The sequence below is a fragment of the Mustela lutreola genome, chromosome 8 (assembly GCF_030435805.1).
Source record: "Mustela lutreola isolate mMusLut2 chromosome 8, mMusLut2.pri, whole genome shotgun sequence".
Classification (NCBI taxonomy): Eukaryota; Metazoa; Chordata; class Mammalia; order Carnivora; family Mustelidae; genus Mustela; species Mustela lutreola.
In genome coordinates this window covers 11,886,704-11,902,396 of record NC_081297.1, presented here as the reverse complement: position 1 = coordinate 11,902,396, position 15,693 = coordinate 11,886,704, and the positions used below count along the sequence as shown (strand labels likewise).

At 39.8% G+C, this 15,693-nt stretch overlaps 1 protein-coding gene across 1 annotated transcript in view; it reads right to left on the bottom strand.

The window, feature by feature from the left end:
- Positions 1–13,633: 13,633 nt before the first annotated feature.
- LOC131838325 (ankyrin repeat domain-containing protein 7-like) overlaps positions 13,634–15,693 on the bottom strand; it is a 29,850-nt gene continuing 27,790 nt past the window's right edge. Inside the window, exons 6-7 of the mRNA XM_059184283.1 lie at positions 15,022–15,159; positions 13,634–13,817 (exon numbers count right to left, since the gene is read on the bottom strand). Coding sequence (XP_059040266.1) covers positions 13,634–13,817; positions 15,022–15,159 — 322 coding nt within the window. The remainder of the gene's footprint in view (positions 13,818–15,021; positions 15,160–15,693) is intronic.

Here is a 15,693-nt window from a genome sequence, read left to right as displayed (position 1 = left end):
TCCCTGAGCGCTTTCCGTAGAGTTCCAGAGGACGGGAATACAAATGGCGGCCTCCTGGTCTCCGGCCCGGAGGAGCCGAGAGCCCAGGGCCCCACTCCTCAGTGCGCCCTCAGAGAACAGCGCCCAGTTACTCCCGTCTGCCTGACCTCCGGCCGCGCTCCGAGCTCACCGAGCCTGGGATCGGTTCAAGGTAACACGGAGCTGCGAGCTTACTGTCGGCTCTGTCTCTGTAGCCGGCTTTCCCGTTCCAATACCCGCAAGCTCTGCGACACTCAGACACCCCCGATCCTTCTGTGACCCTGCGGGACCTGAGGCCACGCTGACCCCGCGTGGGCTTCGCCCCGGTTTAGCCTCTGGAGCGATGTCCCTCAGCGGAACAGACTTTTAAAAGTCCTGATTTTGTGCGCGGTTGCTCCGCCGCTTGCCGGGAGCCGGCCCCTCCCCCCGGGGTCTATCTTCCCGTCGCTTTGGATTCACTTCTCCGCCGGTCCTACCTTTCAGAAAGTGGTTGTTTTTCTGTTTCCAGAATTGCTGTTCTTCTTCTCTTCGATCTGCCGATGGATTTTCAGGTGTTTGCAATCTTTAGATAAGCTATCTAGCTGATCTCCGGCTAGCTGAAGCAGTCTCAGCTTGCTACTTCTCCGCCATCTTGACTCCTCCTCCAATGACCACAATTTTAACCAAACCCTTGAGACTGACAGAAAATGGTGTCATTAGCAGAATCATCATCGTAGACTGACAATGTCAGGATTCTTCTGGATTCTTCAGGACTTTCACTATGAGGCGCAGCTAAAAGAGACTATACTTATTTCGCTGTAACACAACAGAACTTCTCCAGATCTCCAGCAGGGGCTGTTAAGTTTGGGGTGAAACACCTCATCACAAAGTTTGGTCTACAGCCACTCTACTTTGCAGCATGGCAAAACATAGCAAACAGACTCTCTCTGGCCTTATTTCCAATTGCAAGGTAAGTATGAATGCTTTTAGTGATTTTAATGATTCTGGTTCTCTTGAGATGACCTATTTTTATTGCTGGAGAGTCTATCTGGATCCACCTCTTAGACCAGAATGATACCAGTGATTTGGCTAGGTAGCAGGATATGATGTCATTGTTCTCAATATTCCCCACTATGTGACAAACGTCTGTAGAAATCACACTTTTTCAGTCTGTAAGGTATATGTCATCAGATCCTACACTGATGAACATAACAAAGGACAAAGATTATCTTGAATCACTATATTCAATTACCTCGGAATTTTAATTTTTTAAAAATTCAAGAAGATATCCACTGTATGGTTGCAACTATATGACATTCTGGTAAAAGTAAAACTTTTTAAATTAGGAGTTAAGGGTTGTAGCAAGGGGAACAGGCACAGCACAGAAAAATTTTAAGGCAGTGAAACTATTCTATGTGATACCACATGATAGATACATGTCATCACACATTTGTTAAAACCCATAGAATGTACAACACCAAGAATGAACCCTGATGTAAATTATGGACTGTGGACAGTAAAGATGAGCTAATATAAATAAAACAATGTACCACTGTGGTTCAGGATGTTAGCAACAAGGAAGGCTACGTGTAGAGGAACATGCGGTAAATGGAAACTCTCTGTACTTTCTGCTATATTGCGCAATGAACTTGAAAATGCTGTAAAAAATAAGGCCTATTTACTGTGAAGGAAAAAAACAAAAGGTATCCATTGAGACTGCTAAGTATTGGTACAAACCAGGTGATTTATCTAGTACTTATGACTTGATTTCCTTCCGGGAACCAGAATTTTGATATATGCTAAGGAGAAGATGCCTACATGATTATCACTTAAAGAAAATTTCAGGCACTGAGTATCTATAAGATTCTTGTATTGGCAGACAACATCTCACACGAGTTGTCATGATTTGATGCTGGAGGAATTAAGTACACACATAGGCAGAGGATTCTTAGAAGCCTGCACTTGGCTTCCTCTAGACTTCACTCCAGGCACCTTTTCTCTGCTGATTTTGCTTTGAATCATTTCACCATAATAAACCACAGGCATGCGTACAAATATGCTGAGACGTGCGAGTTCCTCCAGTGAATAACCAAACCTGGGAGTCATTTTGGGAGCCTCTAATACCGATGCATTATATGCAATTTTTATGATTAAGGTTGATGTTTTAAGACACGATTACAGTTAGAAGGTTATTTCACAGAACACCTTTCCTTGAATCTGTTTTTCTTAGTATTTGCCTGGGAGACTGCTGTATTTCTATATCCATTTGAATAAAGGCATAAAAGGAATAGATGAAACAATGTCAGAAAATAATGTGAAACAAGCAACAATCGTATTTTAATTGGGAAAAAAAAAGAGAATTCTGATGGTTACCAATAGGTCCTACAGTATAAAAGTTCCTATAAAAAAACTAAAAGGTCACATAAATTTTTTGCAACTAAATAGGGCTTAATTCACTTCTATTGTAGTTATGAATCGATAAGGTAACTGGGATAATTATAGAAAAATATATAACTATCATACACAGTATAATAACACACTATTGGTTATAGAGTTTTTTGTTTCCACTCATTTGCTTAATTTCTTATAGAATTAGAAACAGTTCACCTATTAAAGGCAGTTGTTGACAAACTGCTCAAAAACTCAGAAATACTACAGTCAAAATGTAGGATGAGTTATCCACTCCAGCCTGAAAATAGTGGATTTGATCATTAGAGATCAACAAAACTCATTTGGGGGAAAACAAAGTGAGTTCTCTTATATACATAGGTGGTTAAAAACTTGTCAATCTAATTGGCCATATATTCTTGTTAAGGCACAGTTTACCAAATTCTGAAAAAATACAAAAGCATGTCACATTAAAATTTCCGATAATCCAGAAAATGCTTTCAATCTTGGCTAAATATCATCACTAACTCTGTCACTGTGGTACAGCTACAAAGAAATTTACCATAAGAAACAACAAAATATGAAATACATTTTAGATGGGGTAGCCTGTTATCTTTGAAGGAAATATACATATAGTAGAAATGTGTTCCAATAGTGATAGATTCCAAGACAGTTTTCCTTAGTGCTTTCTTTACAGATGAAATTCTTTGGGACTTCATCAAAATCAAAAGCTTCTGCACAGCAAAGGAAACAGTCAAAAAAACAAAGAGGCAACCCATGGAATGGGAGAAGATATTTGCAAATGACAGTACAGACAAAAGGTTGATATCCAGGATCTATAATGAACTCCTCAAACTCAACAAACACAAAACAGACTATCATATCAAAAAATGGGCAGAAGATATGAACAGAGACTTCTCCAATGAAGACATACAAATGGCTATCAGATACATGAAAAAATGCTCATCATCACTAGTCATCAGGGAGATTCAAATTAAAACCACATTGAGATACCACCTTACACCAGTTAGAATGGCCAAAATTAACAAGACAGGAAACAACATGTGTTGGAGGGGATGTGGAGAAAGGGGAACCCTCTTCCACTGTTGGTGGGAATGCAAGTTGGTGCAGCCTCTTTGGAGAACAGTGTGGATATTCCTCAAGAAATTAAAAATAGAACTTCCCTATGGCCCTGCAATTGCACTACTGGGTATTTATCCCAAAGATACAGATGTCGTGAAAAGAAGAGCCATCTGTACCCCAATGTTTACAGCAGCAATGGCCACCACGGTTGCCAAACTGTGGAAAGAACCAAGATGCCGTTCAATGGACGAATGGATAAGGAAGATGTGGTTCACATACACTATGGAGTATTATGCCTCCATCAGAAAGGATGAATACCCAACTTTTGTAGCAACATGGCCGGGACTGGAAGAGATTCTGGAGTGAAATAAGTCAAGCAGAGAGAGTCAATTATCATATGGTTTCACTTATTTGTGGAGCATAACAAATAGCATGGAGGACATGGGGAGTTAGAGAGGAGAAGGGAGTTGGGGGAAATTGGAAGGGGAGATGAACAATGAGAGTCTATGGGCTCTAAAAAACAATCTGAGGGGTTTGAAGTGGCGGGGGGGTAGAGGTTGGGGTACCAGGTGGTGGGTATTATAGAGGGCACGGATTGAATGGAGCACTGGGTGTGGTGCTAAAATAATGAATACTGTTTTTCTAAAAATAAATAAAAAATAAATTTTAAAAAATGATCAGTAAAAGTAGAGATATCAGAAGAAGGCAAATGAAAGAGGATGGAGAGAGACAGCACTAACAAAAATAGTCCAGTACTGACATTTTTTACTGACACAGAATCCCTGGCAAGTGAGAACTAGTATAGTCAGCATATCACCTTATATTTCCTCCTTGATATTATACTAATTTTCTGCAATAAAATACTTAGAAGGGGTCAGTTTCTCCCAAACTGCTGGTCTGTGTAAAATATTTCTGATCAAAATTTAAAATTGTCAAAATACAGCTGCATCGTGATTCCATTTCAGAGATAGGGCCTGACAGTGACTTCCTGCCTATTGCTTCCAGATTGTGGCCCTAGTGTTAATCCAGGAGAATGTACCAGGGACTTGAAGAAAAGCTCAAGTACCTCTAAACAAAAAAGGTAAGAAAGACAACACTTTTCCTCACAGTTGACCCCTAGGTTTTGACAATTATGGGAAAATGTTGGCCACTCTACTCACCAGTCTAGACCATTTCCCCTTGACCCTGTCCAGGTAGATACTGCAGTTAAAAAAAGTTAGGGAAGACCTTACTTGATGTGTTATTTTTCCATATTTGGACACAGAATGTACCAGTCACATAAATAACAGACCTTACAACTCAAAAATGGTTCTTTTACCATTTTTGGTAAGGACTTTTAAAAGTTAAATCCAACTTTTTTTAGTGATTTTATTTGATACAATTAATACTCCATGAAATATTTTTTCAAATTTTTCAACAACATTTCCTCTAATTCCTGATCCTAACTTTCCCCAGCCACTTCTCAGTCTTCTCTACCAATTCTTACACCTCCATCCACACTTTTTATATTGGTATTCCCAGGCTTTGTTCACTGGCCTTCATCTATTTCTATATGTTTTTCATCATGGACAAGCTCAATCTTTGTCCAAGCTATGACTTTGCCTAATAATTCTAATCAGTTTATTTCAAATAAGCACCTCCAAACTTGATGTTCTATCTCCAGCTAGAAACACCTAGTATTCAATTATCCAATTACTAAAAATATACTACATGGATATTCCATCAAATTCAACATATACAGAAAATACCTGGTCTTTCCTATTCCCACTGCACTCCGATAAAGTCCTACTCATTCTTCATGGCCAGTTTAAATGTTAGTGCACAACCTGGAAATGTATGACTCTTCTAAGATTTCTTCTTCCCCCTCCCCTTTTTTAAGATTTTATTTATTTATTTGACAGAGAGACACAGAGAGAGAGGGAACACACGCAGGGGGAGTGGGAGAGTGAGAAGCAGGCTTCCCATGGAGCAGGGACCCCAATGTGGGGTTTTATCCCAGGACCTTGGGATCATGACCTGAGCTGAAGGCAGCTACTTAATGACTGAGCCACCCAGGCATACCCCTCTCTCCTCTTTCTACATTCAATAATCATGAAACTGTATTAACTATACTTCTTTTCTCTCATTGCTTTATATTTCCCCTGCCACTGCCCTACACAAACATGAGCTCCTAACTGATGACTTCCAGAAGAAAAAAAAAAGCCACCAACTAATGTTATTTCTTAAATGAATAAAAAGTTTTTAAGCAAAACAAATGAGAAAGGGGGAACCTAGGTGACTCAGCTAAGCATCTGCCTTCACCTCAAGTCATGGTCTCAGGGTCCTGGGATCAAGCCCCATACCAGGCTCCCTGCTCAATGGGGAGTCTGCTTCTCCCTCTCCTTCTGCCCCTCTGCCCCATTTGTGCTCTCTCTCTCAAATAAATAAAATCTTTTGAAAAGTTTTAAATTTTTAAAAAATCAGAAAGATAAGGCCTAGAAAAAGAACAACATTGTAAATTGAATAAATTGAGCCTCCTGATGTTTTCAGTATAGAGGAGTGAACATTTCATAATGGACTGATACTAGACTAAGGAAATATAAGCGTCCTTTATCTTCCAGTATCTCTACAAGGTTTTTTTCCAAAATATCCTCCACATGAGGAGTGACCAAACCATGGCCACAGGCCAAGTCAGACCAGTCACGTGCCTGTGCCCCCATAAAACTTTATTTACAGAACCAGATGGTTGGCTCTTCTATTCACCTATGTATTGCTACGGCTGCTTTCACACTATAGTGGTATTTGTAGTTGAAAAACCACAGGGCCTAAAATATTCACTATCATGCCCTTTAGAGAAAAAGCTTGGTGATCACTATTTTGTGCCACAACCAGAAGGCCCTAATTCAAATCTAATCTTGTTACCCTTCTGCTTCACATTCTCCAGTGAGTCTCTGCATCAAGTACTGCTGGCTCCCTCCCCAATAACCATGCCATAGTCTTCATTCTTGCTGGAAAACCACAACTTTATTTGGATATTTATTGTCCCAAACACAAAGAAGGTGGCTTTACCCCAGCTTCAAAAGGAAAAAGGATTATTCTAAGCTAATCACAGTACCTGGTTTACCAGTGGCTGGTTTAGGAACAAGCATGTGATATAACCAAGCTTACGAGATGTTAGAGGAAAGTTGCTGCAAGCCGCTGAGTTTTCTTCCTATTTAAAAGAATCATATAGGGGTGCCTGGGTGGCTCAGTTGTTAAGTGTCAGCCTTCAGCTCAGGTCATGATTCGAGGGTCCTGGGATCCAGCCCCACATCAGGCTCTCTGCTCAGCAAGAGGCCTGCTCTCCCTCTGCCGCTTCCCCCTGCTTGTATTCCCTCTCTGTCTGTCTCTCTGTGTCAAATAAACAAACAAAATCTTTTAAAAAAAAGAAAAGAAACATATAAAGAAAAACAGTCCTTCCAGTCCTGGATATTGTCATGTGAGAATATGCCTCTAACTGTTGCTAATTAGACAATCGGGAAAGGGCATAGAAAATGTTGCCAACCTCAAAGCTAAAAAGAGACAACTGGGATCCTGGAGACATCACTGATCCATCAAACCAATTCTGGTTCCTACTGTTTTAGTCCCTGTTTTGTTTGGTTTGCTTTTTTTAGATTTATTTATTTGACAGAGAGTGAACGCATACTAGAGAGAGTGCACGAATGGGAGAATGGCAGAGGAAGAGAATCGTCAAGCAGACTCCATGCTGAGCACGGAGCCCTGTGGGATGTGGGGCTTGATCTCATGACCCATGAGACTGTGACCTGAGCTGAAACTAAGAGTCAATGCATAATGACTAAGCCACCCAGGTGGGCCCGTTTTAGTCACTATTATAAGTCACCTGTTAATTTGCAGCTAAAAGCATTTGACCTGATAAATTTCCCAAGGTCTACAGGGTAAGATCTACACCTTTCCATGGTACTGAAAAACTTTCATTAGCTTGCCTTAGCTAAGTATTCACTCATTCCAACCATTCCCATAGCACACTTTCTGCACCAGCAAAACTGAACTGCTCCTAAGTGCTCCGAAGTTCACTCATACATCTGATCGTCCACACTGCTGTTCCCTCTGCAAAACATGTAATCTCGATGGACGTTCCTCCTGCCAAACATGGTTCTTCTGCTTATTTACCTGGAAAACTTACTACTCAGTCTTCATACTATTGACTTACATATTAAATACCAATAAAAACATAACAATGAGAATTATAAACATTAGGGGACTCTGGCACATACTAAGCATGGAATAAACTAAATAATAAAAATAAAATAGTGAAAATAGAGTAAATAATAAAAATGACAATGATAATAACAAACTTCTGGAGGGCAAGGATTGTGTTTTTTGAATGTGTTTATTCTACATCAGAGTAACAGTAGCTAAAAGACACTTGATAGTTATTTGCTAAGTGAACAAATGAAAATGCGTAAATTGCAAAACCAAACCAACCTACAGTTTTCTTTGATAAAAGTCTACTAAATTAAATGTTTCTTCATACATTTCAGATTGTACAATGCACTAGGTGCCACATCTAGGAAGCAATGGTAGCCTTTTTGTTATTGTGAACCATTTTTGTGCTTTTATTATAATCTGTTGAGCCTCAGTTGCCCCATTTGAATTTTTATTATGATAATCTCTTTACTAATGGCTACAGAGTATCTTGTTCTAACAAAATTACACTATCCTGGGGCGCCTGGGTGGCTCAGTGGGTTAAAGCCTCTGCCTTTGGCTCGGGTCATGATCCCAGGGTCCTGGGATTGAGCCCTGCATTGGGCTCTCTGCTCAGCAAGGAGCCTGTTTCCCTTCCTCTCTCTGCCTGCCTCTCTGCCTACCTGTGATTTCTCTCTGTCAAATAAATAAATAAAATGTTTTTTAAAAATTACACTATCATGACAATTATGCAACAAACAGAAGAAAACATTGCTCTAATAAAGTCAACATATCTCATTCTCTTTTACTAGTGAGAAATTAGTAAATAGTTGTTAATGGTGAGATCTTGTTGATACAACAATATGTAAAACAACCTATGCTTCTCAAGGCATTTCTTTTCTGATTTCTGTACCATAGATGGTCACCTTTAAAGAAAAAAAAAAAAAAAACAGTCTCACTGGTATTGCTGCATACTAGCTAAGTTTTCCAGTTTGTATTTTTTGCCATTTCTTTACGGTACCAGGAATGTATTGTAGAGTTCCCAGTTTTAAGGATAGCTCCTTTTTTAATGAGACAAATCAGTATGTAATAATATTTACTAAATGTAATCCACTTGTAAAAATTAAAAGATCCATTTTCATAACAAGTTCAATTTGTTTTAATATGCTTAAAGAGGAAGTATAAAACATACTAACTTAAAAATCTTTCTCTTATCTACACAAATATATAAGGGATTTTAGGGGTCATGATTATAATAATTTCTTTTCAGACAATAATGCCTTATATTTTAAATTCCCTACAATTAAAATCCTTTTTTGTTATTGTTCACACTGAGGCACTTTTTTTTTTAATTATGTTCAGTAGCCAGCATATACTACATCGTAAGTTTTGGATGTAGTGTTCAATGATTAATTAGCTGTGTATAACACCGAGTGCTCATCACAACACGAGCCCTCCTTAATACTCATCACCCAGTTCCCCCATACCCCAAGCCCCTCTCTTTCATATCCCTCAGTTTATTTCCTGGAGTCCGGTCTCTCTCATGGATTTGTTCCTATTGTTCATGACAGTATTTAAATTCTTAAATAATTCTGAATACTGGACTATAAAGAAAGATACTAATGCCCTTCAAGGGATGAATGGATAAGGAAGATGTGGTCCATATACACTATGGAGTATTATGCCTCCATCAGAAAGGAAGAATATCCAACTTTTGTAGCAACATGGACGGGACTGGAAGAGATTATGCTGAGTGAAATAAGTCAAGCAGAGTCAATCAATTATCTCATGGTTTCACTTATTTTTGGAGCATAACAAATAGCATGGAGGACATGGGGAGATAGAGAGGAGAAGGGAGTTGGGGGAAATTGGAAGGGGAGGTGAACCATGAGAGAATATGGAATCTGAAAAACAATCTGAGGGTTTTGAAGGGGCGGGGGGTGGGAGGTCGGGGTACCAGGTGGTGGATATTATAGAGGGCACGGATTGCATGGAGCACTGGGTGTGGTGCAAAAATAATGAATACTGTTATGCTGAAAATAAATAAAAAGTAAATTTAAAAAAAAGAGAGAGAGAGGCTGTCTTTTTTCCACTGTGTATTTGTTCCTCCTTTGTTGAAGATTATTTGCCCATAGAGTTGAGGGTCCATATCTGGTTTCTCTACTCTGTTCCACTGGTCTATGTGTCTGTTTTTATGTCAATACCATGCTGTCTTCGTGATCACAGCTTTGTAGTAAAGCTTGAAATCAGGTAATGTGATGCAGCCAGTTTTGTTTTTCTTTTTCAACATTTCTTTAGCAATTTGGGGTCTCTTCTGATTCCATACAAATTTTAGGATTATTTCCTTCAGGACTTTGAAATATACTGGTGGAATTTTAATCGGAATGTCTTTCTGATTGCTCGAGGCAGTATAGACATTTTAACAATGTTTATTCTTCCTATCAAAGAGCATGGAATGGTCTTCCATCTTTTTGTGTCTTCTTCGAGTTCTTTCATGAGTGTTCGGCAGTTCCTTGAGTAGAGATCCTTTACCTCTTTGGTTAGGTTTATTCCCAGGTATCTTATGGTTCTTGGTGCTATAGTAAATGGAATCGATTCTCTAATTTCCCTTTCTGTGTTTTCATTATTAGTGTATAAGAAAGCCACTGATTTCTGTACACTGACTTTGTATCCTGCCACATTACTGAATTGCTGTATGAGTTCTAGTAGTTTGGGGATGGAGTCTTTTGGGTTTTCCATATAAAGTATCATGTCATCTGCGAAGAGAGAGAGTTTGACTTCTTCATTGCCAATGTGGATACCTTTTATTTCTCTTTGTCTGATTGCTGTTGCTAGGACTTCTAATACTATGTTGAACAAGAGTGGTAAGAGTGGGCCTTCTTGCCATGTTCCTGATCTCAATGGGAAGGCTATGAGCTTTTATTTTATTTTATTGAGCTTTTATTCAATTTTTATATTATTGAGCTTTTATTCAATTTTATTGAGGATGATATTTGCTGTGGGTTTTCCATAGATAGGTTTTATGAAGTTGAGGAATGTTCCCTCTCTCCCTATACTTTGAAGCATCTTAATCAGGAATGGATGCTGGATTTTGTCAAATGCTTTTTCCTTCATCAATTGCAAGGACCATGTAGTTCTTTCTTCTCTCTTCTATTATTGATTTGCTCTATCACATTGATTGATTTGCGAATGTTGAACCATCCTTGCAACCCAAGGATGAATCCCAACTGGTCATGGTGGATAATCTTTTTAATGTGCTGTTGGATCCTATTTGCTAGGATCTTGTTGAGAATCTTAGCACCCATAATCATCAGTGATATCAGTCTGAAATTCTCCTTTTTGGTGGGGTCTTTGCCAGATTTGGGGATCAGGTTAATGCTGGCTTAAAGACAGTCTCTTCAATAAATGGTGCTGAGAGGGATGCCTGGGTGGCTCAGTTGGTTAAGCAGCTGCCTTCGGCTCAGGTCATGATCCCAGCATCATGTGACCAAGTTCCACATTGAGCTTCATGCTCAACAGGGAGCCTGCTTCTCCCTCTGCCTCTGCCTGCCATTCTGTCCGCCTGTGCTTGCTCCCTCTCCCTCTCTCTCTCTCTCTCTGATAAATAAATTAAAATATTTTAAAAAATAAAAAATAAAATAAATGGTGCTGGGAAAATTGGACAGCTATATGTAGAGGAATGAAACTCAACCATTCTCTTACATCATACACAAAGATAAGATCGAAGTGGATAAAAGACCTCAACATGAGACAGGAGTTCATCAGAATCCTAGAGGAGAACATAGGCAGTAACCTCTTCAACACTGGCCACAGCAACTTCTTTTAAGATATGTCTCCAAAGGCAAAGGAAACAAAAGTGCAAATGAAATTTTGGGACCTCATCAAAATCAAAAGCTTCTGCACAGCAAAGAAAACAGTCAACAAAACAGAGAGGCAACCCATGGAATGGGAGAAGATATTTGCAAACGACAGTACCCAGGATCTATAAAGAATTTCTCAAACTCAACACGCACAAAACAGATAACCATATCAAAAACGGGGCAGAAGACATGAACAGACACTTCTCCAATGAAGACATACAGATGGCTATCAGACACATGAAAAAGTGTTCATCGTCACTAGCCATCAGGGATAATTTAATTAAAACCACATTGATATACCACCTTACACCAGTTAGACTGGCCAAAATTAGCAAGATAAGAAACAACGTGTGTTGGAGAGCATGTGGAGGAAGGGGAACCTTCTTCCACTGTTGGTGGGAATGCAAGTTGGTGCAGCCACTTTGCATAACAGTGTGGAGTTTCCTTAAGAAATTAAAAATAGAGCTTCCCTATGACCCTGCAATTCCACTACTGGGTATTTACCCCAAAGATACACATGTAGTGAAAAGAAGGGCCATCTGTACCCCAATGTTCATAGCAGAAATGGCCACGGTCACGAAACTGTGGAAAGAACCAAGATGCCCTTCAATGGATGAATGGATAAAGAAGATGTGGTCCATATTCACTACGGAGTATTGTGCCTCCATCAGAAAGGATGAATACCCACCTTTTGTAGCAACATGGATGGGACTAGAAGAGATTATGCCAAGTGAAATCGGTCAAGCAGAGAGAGTCAGTTATCATATGGTTTCACTTATTTGTGGAGCATAACAAATAACATGGAAGACATGGGGAGATGGAGAGCAGAAGGGAGTTGAGGGAAATTGGAGGGGGAGATTTACCATGAGAGACTATGGACTCTGAAAAACAATCTGAGGACTTTGAAGGTGCAGGGGGTGGGAGGTTGGGGGATCCAGGTGGTGGGTATTATGGAAGACACGTATTGCATGGAGAACGGGGTGGGATGCTTACACAATGAATTCTGTTACACTGAAAAGAAATTTTAAAAATAATTGAAAGATATTAAGAAAGGGAAAAAAAAATAGGGGCCCCTGGGTGGCTCAGTTGGGTAAGCATCTGCCTTCAGCTCAGGTCAAGATCCCTGGACCCTGGGATTGAGTCCCACATTGGGCTCAGTGAGAAATAAGCTTCTCCCTGTCCCTCTGCCTGTGCTCTCTCACTTTCTCTGTGTCAAATAAGTAAAATCAAGAGGTGGGGGAGAGAAAGAGAAAGAAAGCAAGAAAGTGAACTTAACAATTTACACTTACGGTTTTGGGGGTTTTTTTCCCACTATTCTTTCATTATCAAAACTTTTTTACTCTGACTTCTTCTATGTGACCATCAAAAGTACTTCACTCTGAAAAGTCTTACCTGGATTGTTATTTTGCGAAAAATTTTTAAGTCTTTCTTCTGTATGTTTGGCAATTATTTGGTGATTGCTACATATAAGAAGGGTGATAAGCAATGTTACTATTTTAATACTGATATGAAAAACATTTACCAAATATATCAAATTCTTAAGTGTATTTGAAATAATATCAGAGCTAATATCAAAACTTAAATTACCCTATATATTTCAAAGTAAGGTGAACTAGTCATGAAGTAGTAATTTAGCAATTAGTAGTGTTAACTTGCCATAATGGAACATGTTTTGAACTCAGTGGTCCTAACTCTATAATCACAACTATTTGCTCTTGGAGAAGCCACTTCTCTCTGTCTCCAAGTCTTCCTCTATAAAACAGGCATCTTACTGCCTTATTTCACAATGTTGTTAAGAGGATTTAATGAAATATTATACCCAAAACATGGCCTCTCGGGAAAGGTGATGCCCACCACTCTGGGAAGGTCAGTATGAGACCTTTCATCACCTCATAAGAAAAGGCGCTCTGCAGGATTTAAATCAGGCTTGAGATACAGGCCTAGTAACAAAGGGGAAGGGAAAGTCCAGGCTCTTCCTGTAGCATTATTTAAACTTCTTGAACAGCTTAGAAGGGTCCCAACTATCATCTGCTAGCAGGATAGACAAGCAAAATCCTCAAGCGGTACTTCATTATGAAAGTCTGCACTAACATATGGGCTTCATGTAAGGCTTTTGAGTGTGAAGGGAAGGGTGTGTATGGCTAAAGCCGGGGGCCTGGCGGCCAGAACAGGGTGCTGGTGCCTTGGAATAGCAGCTGAGCATATAAGCATATGTCGTAAACTAAAAAATGTTGTAACTTTGAAGTCTCATTGTGGGTCACCATGAAGACCGGAGAATGCGGATCAGCAAGGGCTTCCTGGGAGCAAAGGTCAATCATAACCAGACTGCAGGGGGGAAAAATTGCCTTCTAGAGAACAGGTCTGTATAAGAAGTTATTTGCAGGGGTGCCAGGGTGGCTCAGTCCTTTAAGTGTCTGCCTTCAGCTCCGTCATGATCTTGGGGTCCTGGAATTGAGCCCCAAATCTGGCTCCCTACTCAAACCCTCCCCCTGCTCATGCTCATGTTCTTGCTCTCTCTCTTTCAAAAAATTAATTCTTTTTTTTTCTTTCTTTCTTTTTTTAAGATATTTATTTATTTGAGAGAGAGGATGAGAGAGGGAAAGAGAGAACATGAGAGAGGGGAGGGTCAGAAGGAGAAGGCTCCCCTCTGAGCAGGGAGCCCACCTGTGGGACTCAATCCTGGGACCTCAGGATCATGACCTGAGCCAAAGACAGTCGCTTAACCAACTGAGTCACCATGGCACCACACAGCAATATTGCAGCAATAGAATCAAAGGAAACAAGGGAATGATAAGAATGTCCTTTTTTCCTTCCAAATGACTTGAGAAAGAGGGTGGTCTCTTTGGTCTTAGGGAACTCCTTAGGTTCTTGGAAAATTCAAAGGGGAAAGAATAGGAGATAACCGTCAAGGGAAAGGATAGGATTTTCTACTAAACTGAGCATCTCAGGACCCAAGTAACTAGTTGGGGGTGGGGGGTGATGATGGGGCACCTAGGTGGCTCACTTGGCACTTGGTTAAGCATCTGCATTCAGCTCGGGTCACAGTCTTGGGGTCCTGGGATTGAGCCCCACATCAGGCTTCCTGCTCAGCAGGGAATCTGCTTCTTCCTCTGTCCCTATTCTGCCCCTCTATGAAATAATTATAAATGAAATCTACAAAGAAAGGAAAGGAGGAGAGGGAGGGAGGAGAAGGAGGAAGGGAGGGAGGCAGGAAGGAATAAACACACAAATGAAACATTCTTTGTACCCCATGCATAACAGTTATCCTTGGAGTGAAACAGATACAGTTAGGATCCCTAAAGATAAAGGTCTCGATAGTCCTGAGATAAAAAAAAATCCTGCAATCATTTCTAATGCTGACTAGTCTAGCCTTTGTCTTGGTTTCTGGCAAGTGACATGGGCTAACTCACTGCAGCCCCAAAATTGCCGGAATCAAACTACAAACGCTCATCTGTTACATAAGAACTAAGAGTTCAATTATTTTAAACTTAACTTTAGTAATAACTAACATTTTAATGTAAACACTTACCCATCAGATCGATTAAAAACATTATAGTCTCTTGCCGTCCATCCACGTTCATCTCGAGAAGAGGTATTAACACCTTGCTGAAGAAGAAGCCTGACTATATCTGGAGATTTAGAAGGTTCAGCAAGCATGAGGGCTGTTCTAAAATAACAGAGACATAACTTCACCCTTAGGAACTTAGGGTTATCTAAACAGCAAATTTCATATACTTTACCAGGTTAATATCTTTCCTGTCAGTACAGAATTGACCATTAACAACTTCAAGTGTTTATTTTTGTAAATTACCTCCAGGGCTAAAATTAAAAGACAAAAAATATGACTGGTGATTCACAGACCTGTACCCCTGGGGATAAAAATATATGTTTATAAAAAATAAAAAATTATATTAAAAAAAAAAGACAAAAAATAAGCCTCTTGTCCCACCTGGGTATGATAGTAGAAGTTACTAGTTTAAAGTCATTTGATGAACAAGAAACTATGCTGAGGTCACTTAACTGAATGAGTGAAGATTTTAAAAAAGAATTCCCCATAAGCTGATTCAGTGTACTTCCAAGCCTTCTAGAGGACAGGTCTGTATAAAAAGTTATTTGCAGGGGTGCCTGGGTGGCTCAGTGGGTTAAGCCTCTGCCTTCAGCTCAGGTCATGATCTTAGGGTCCTGGGATCGAGCCCCACAT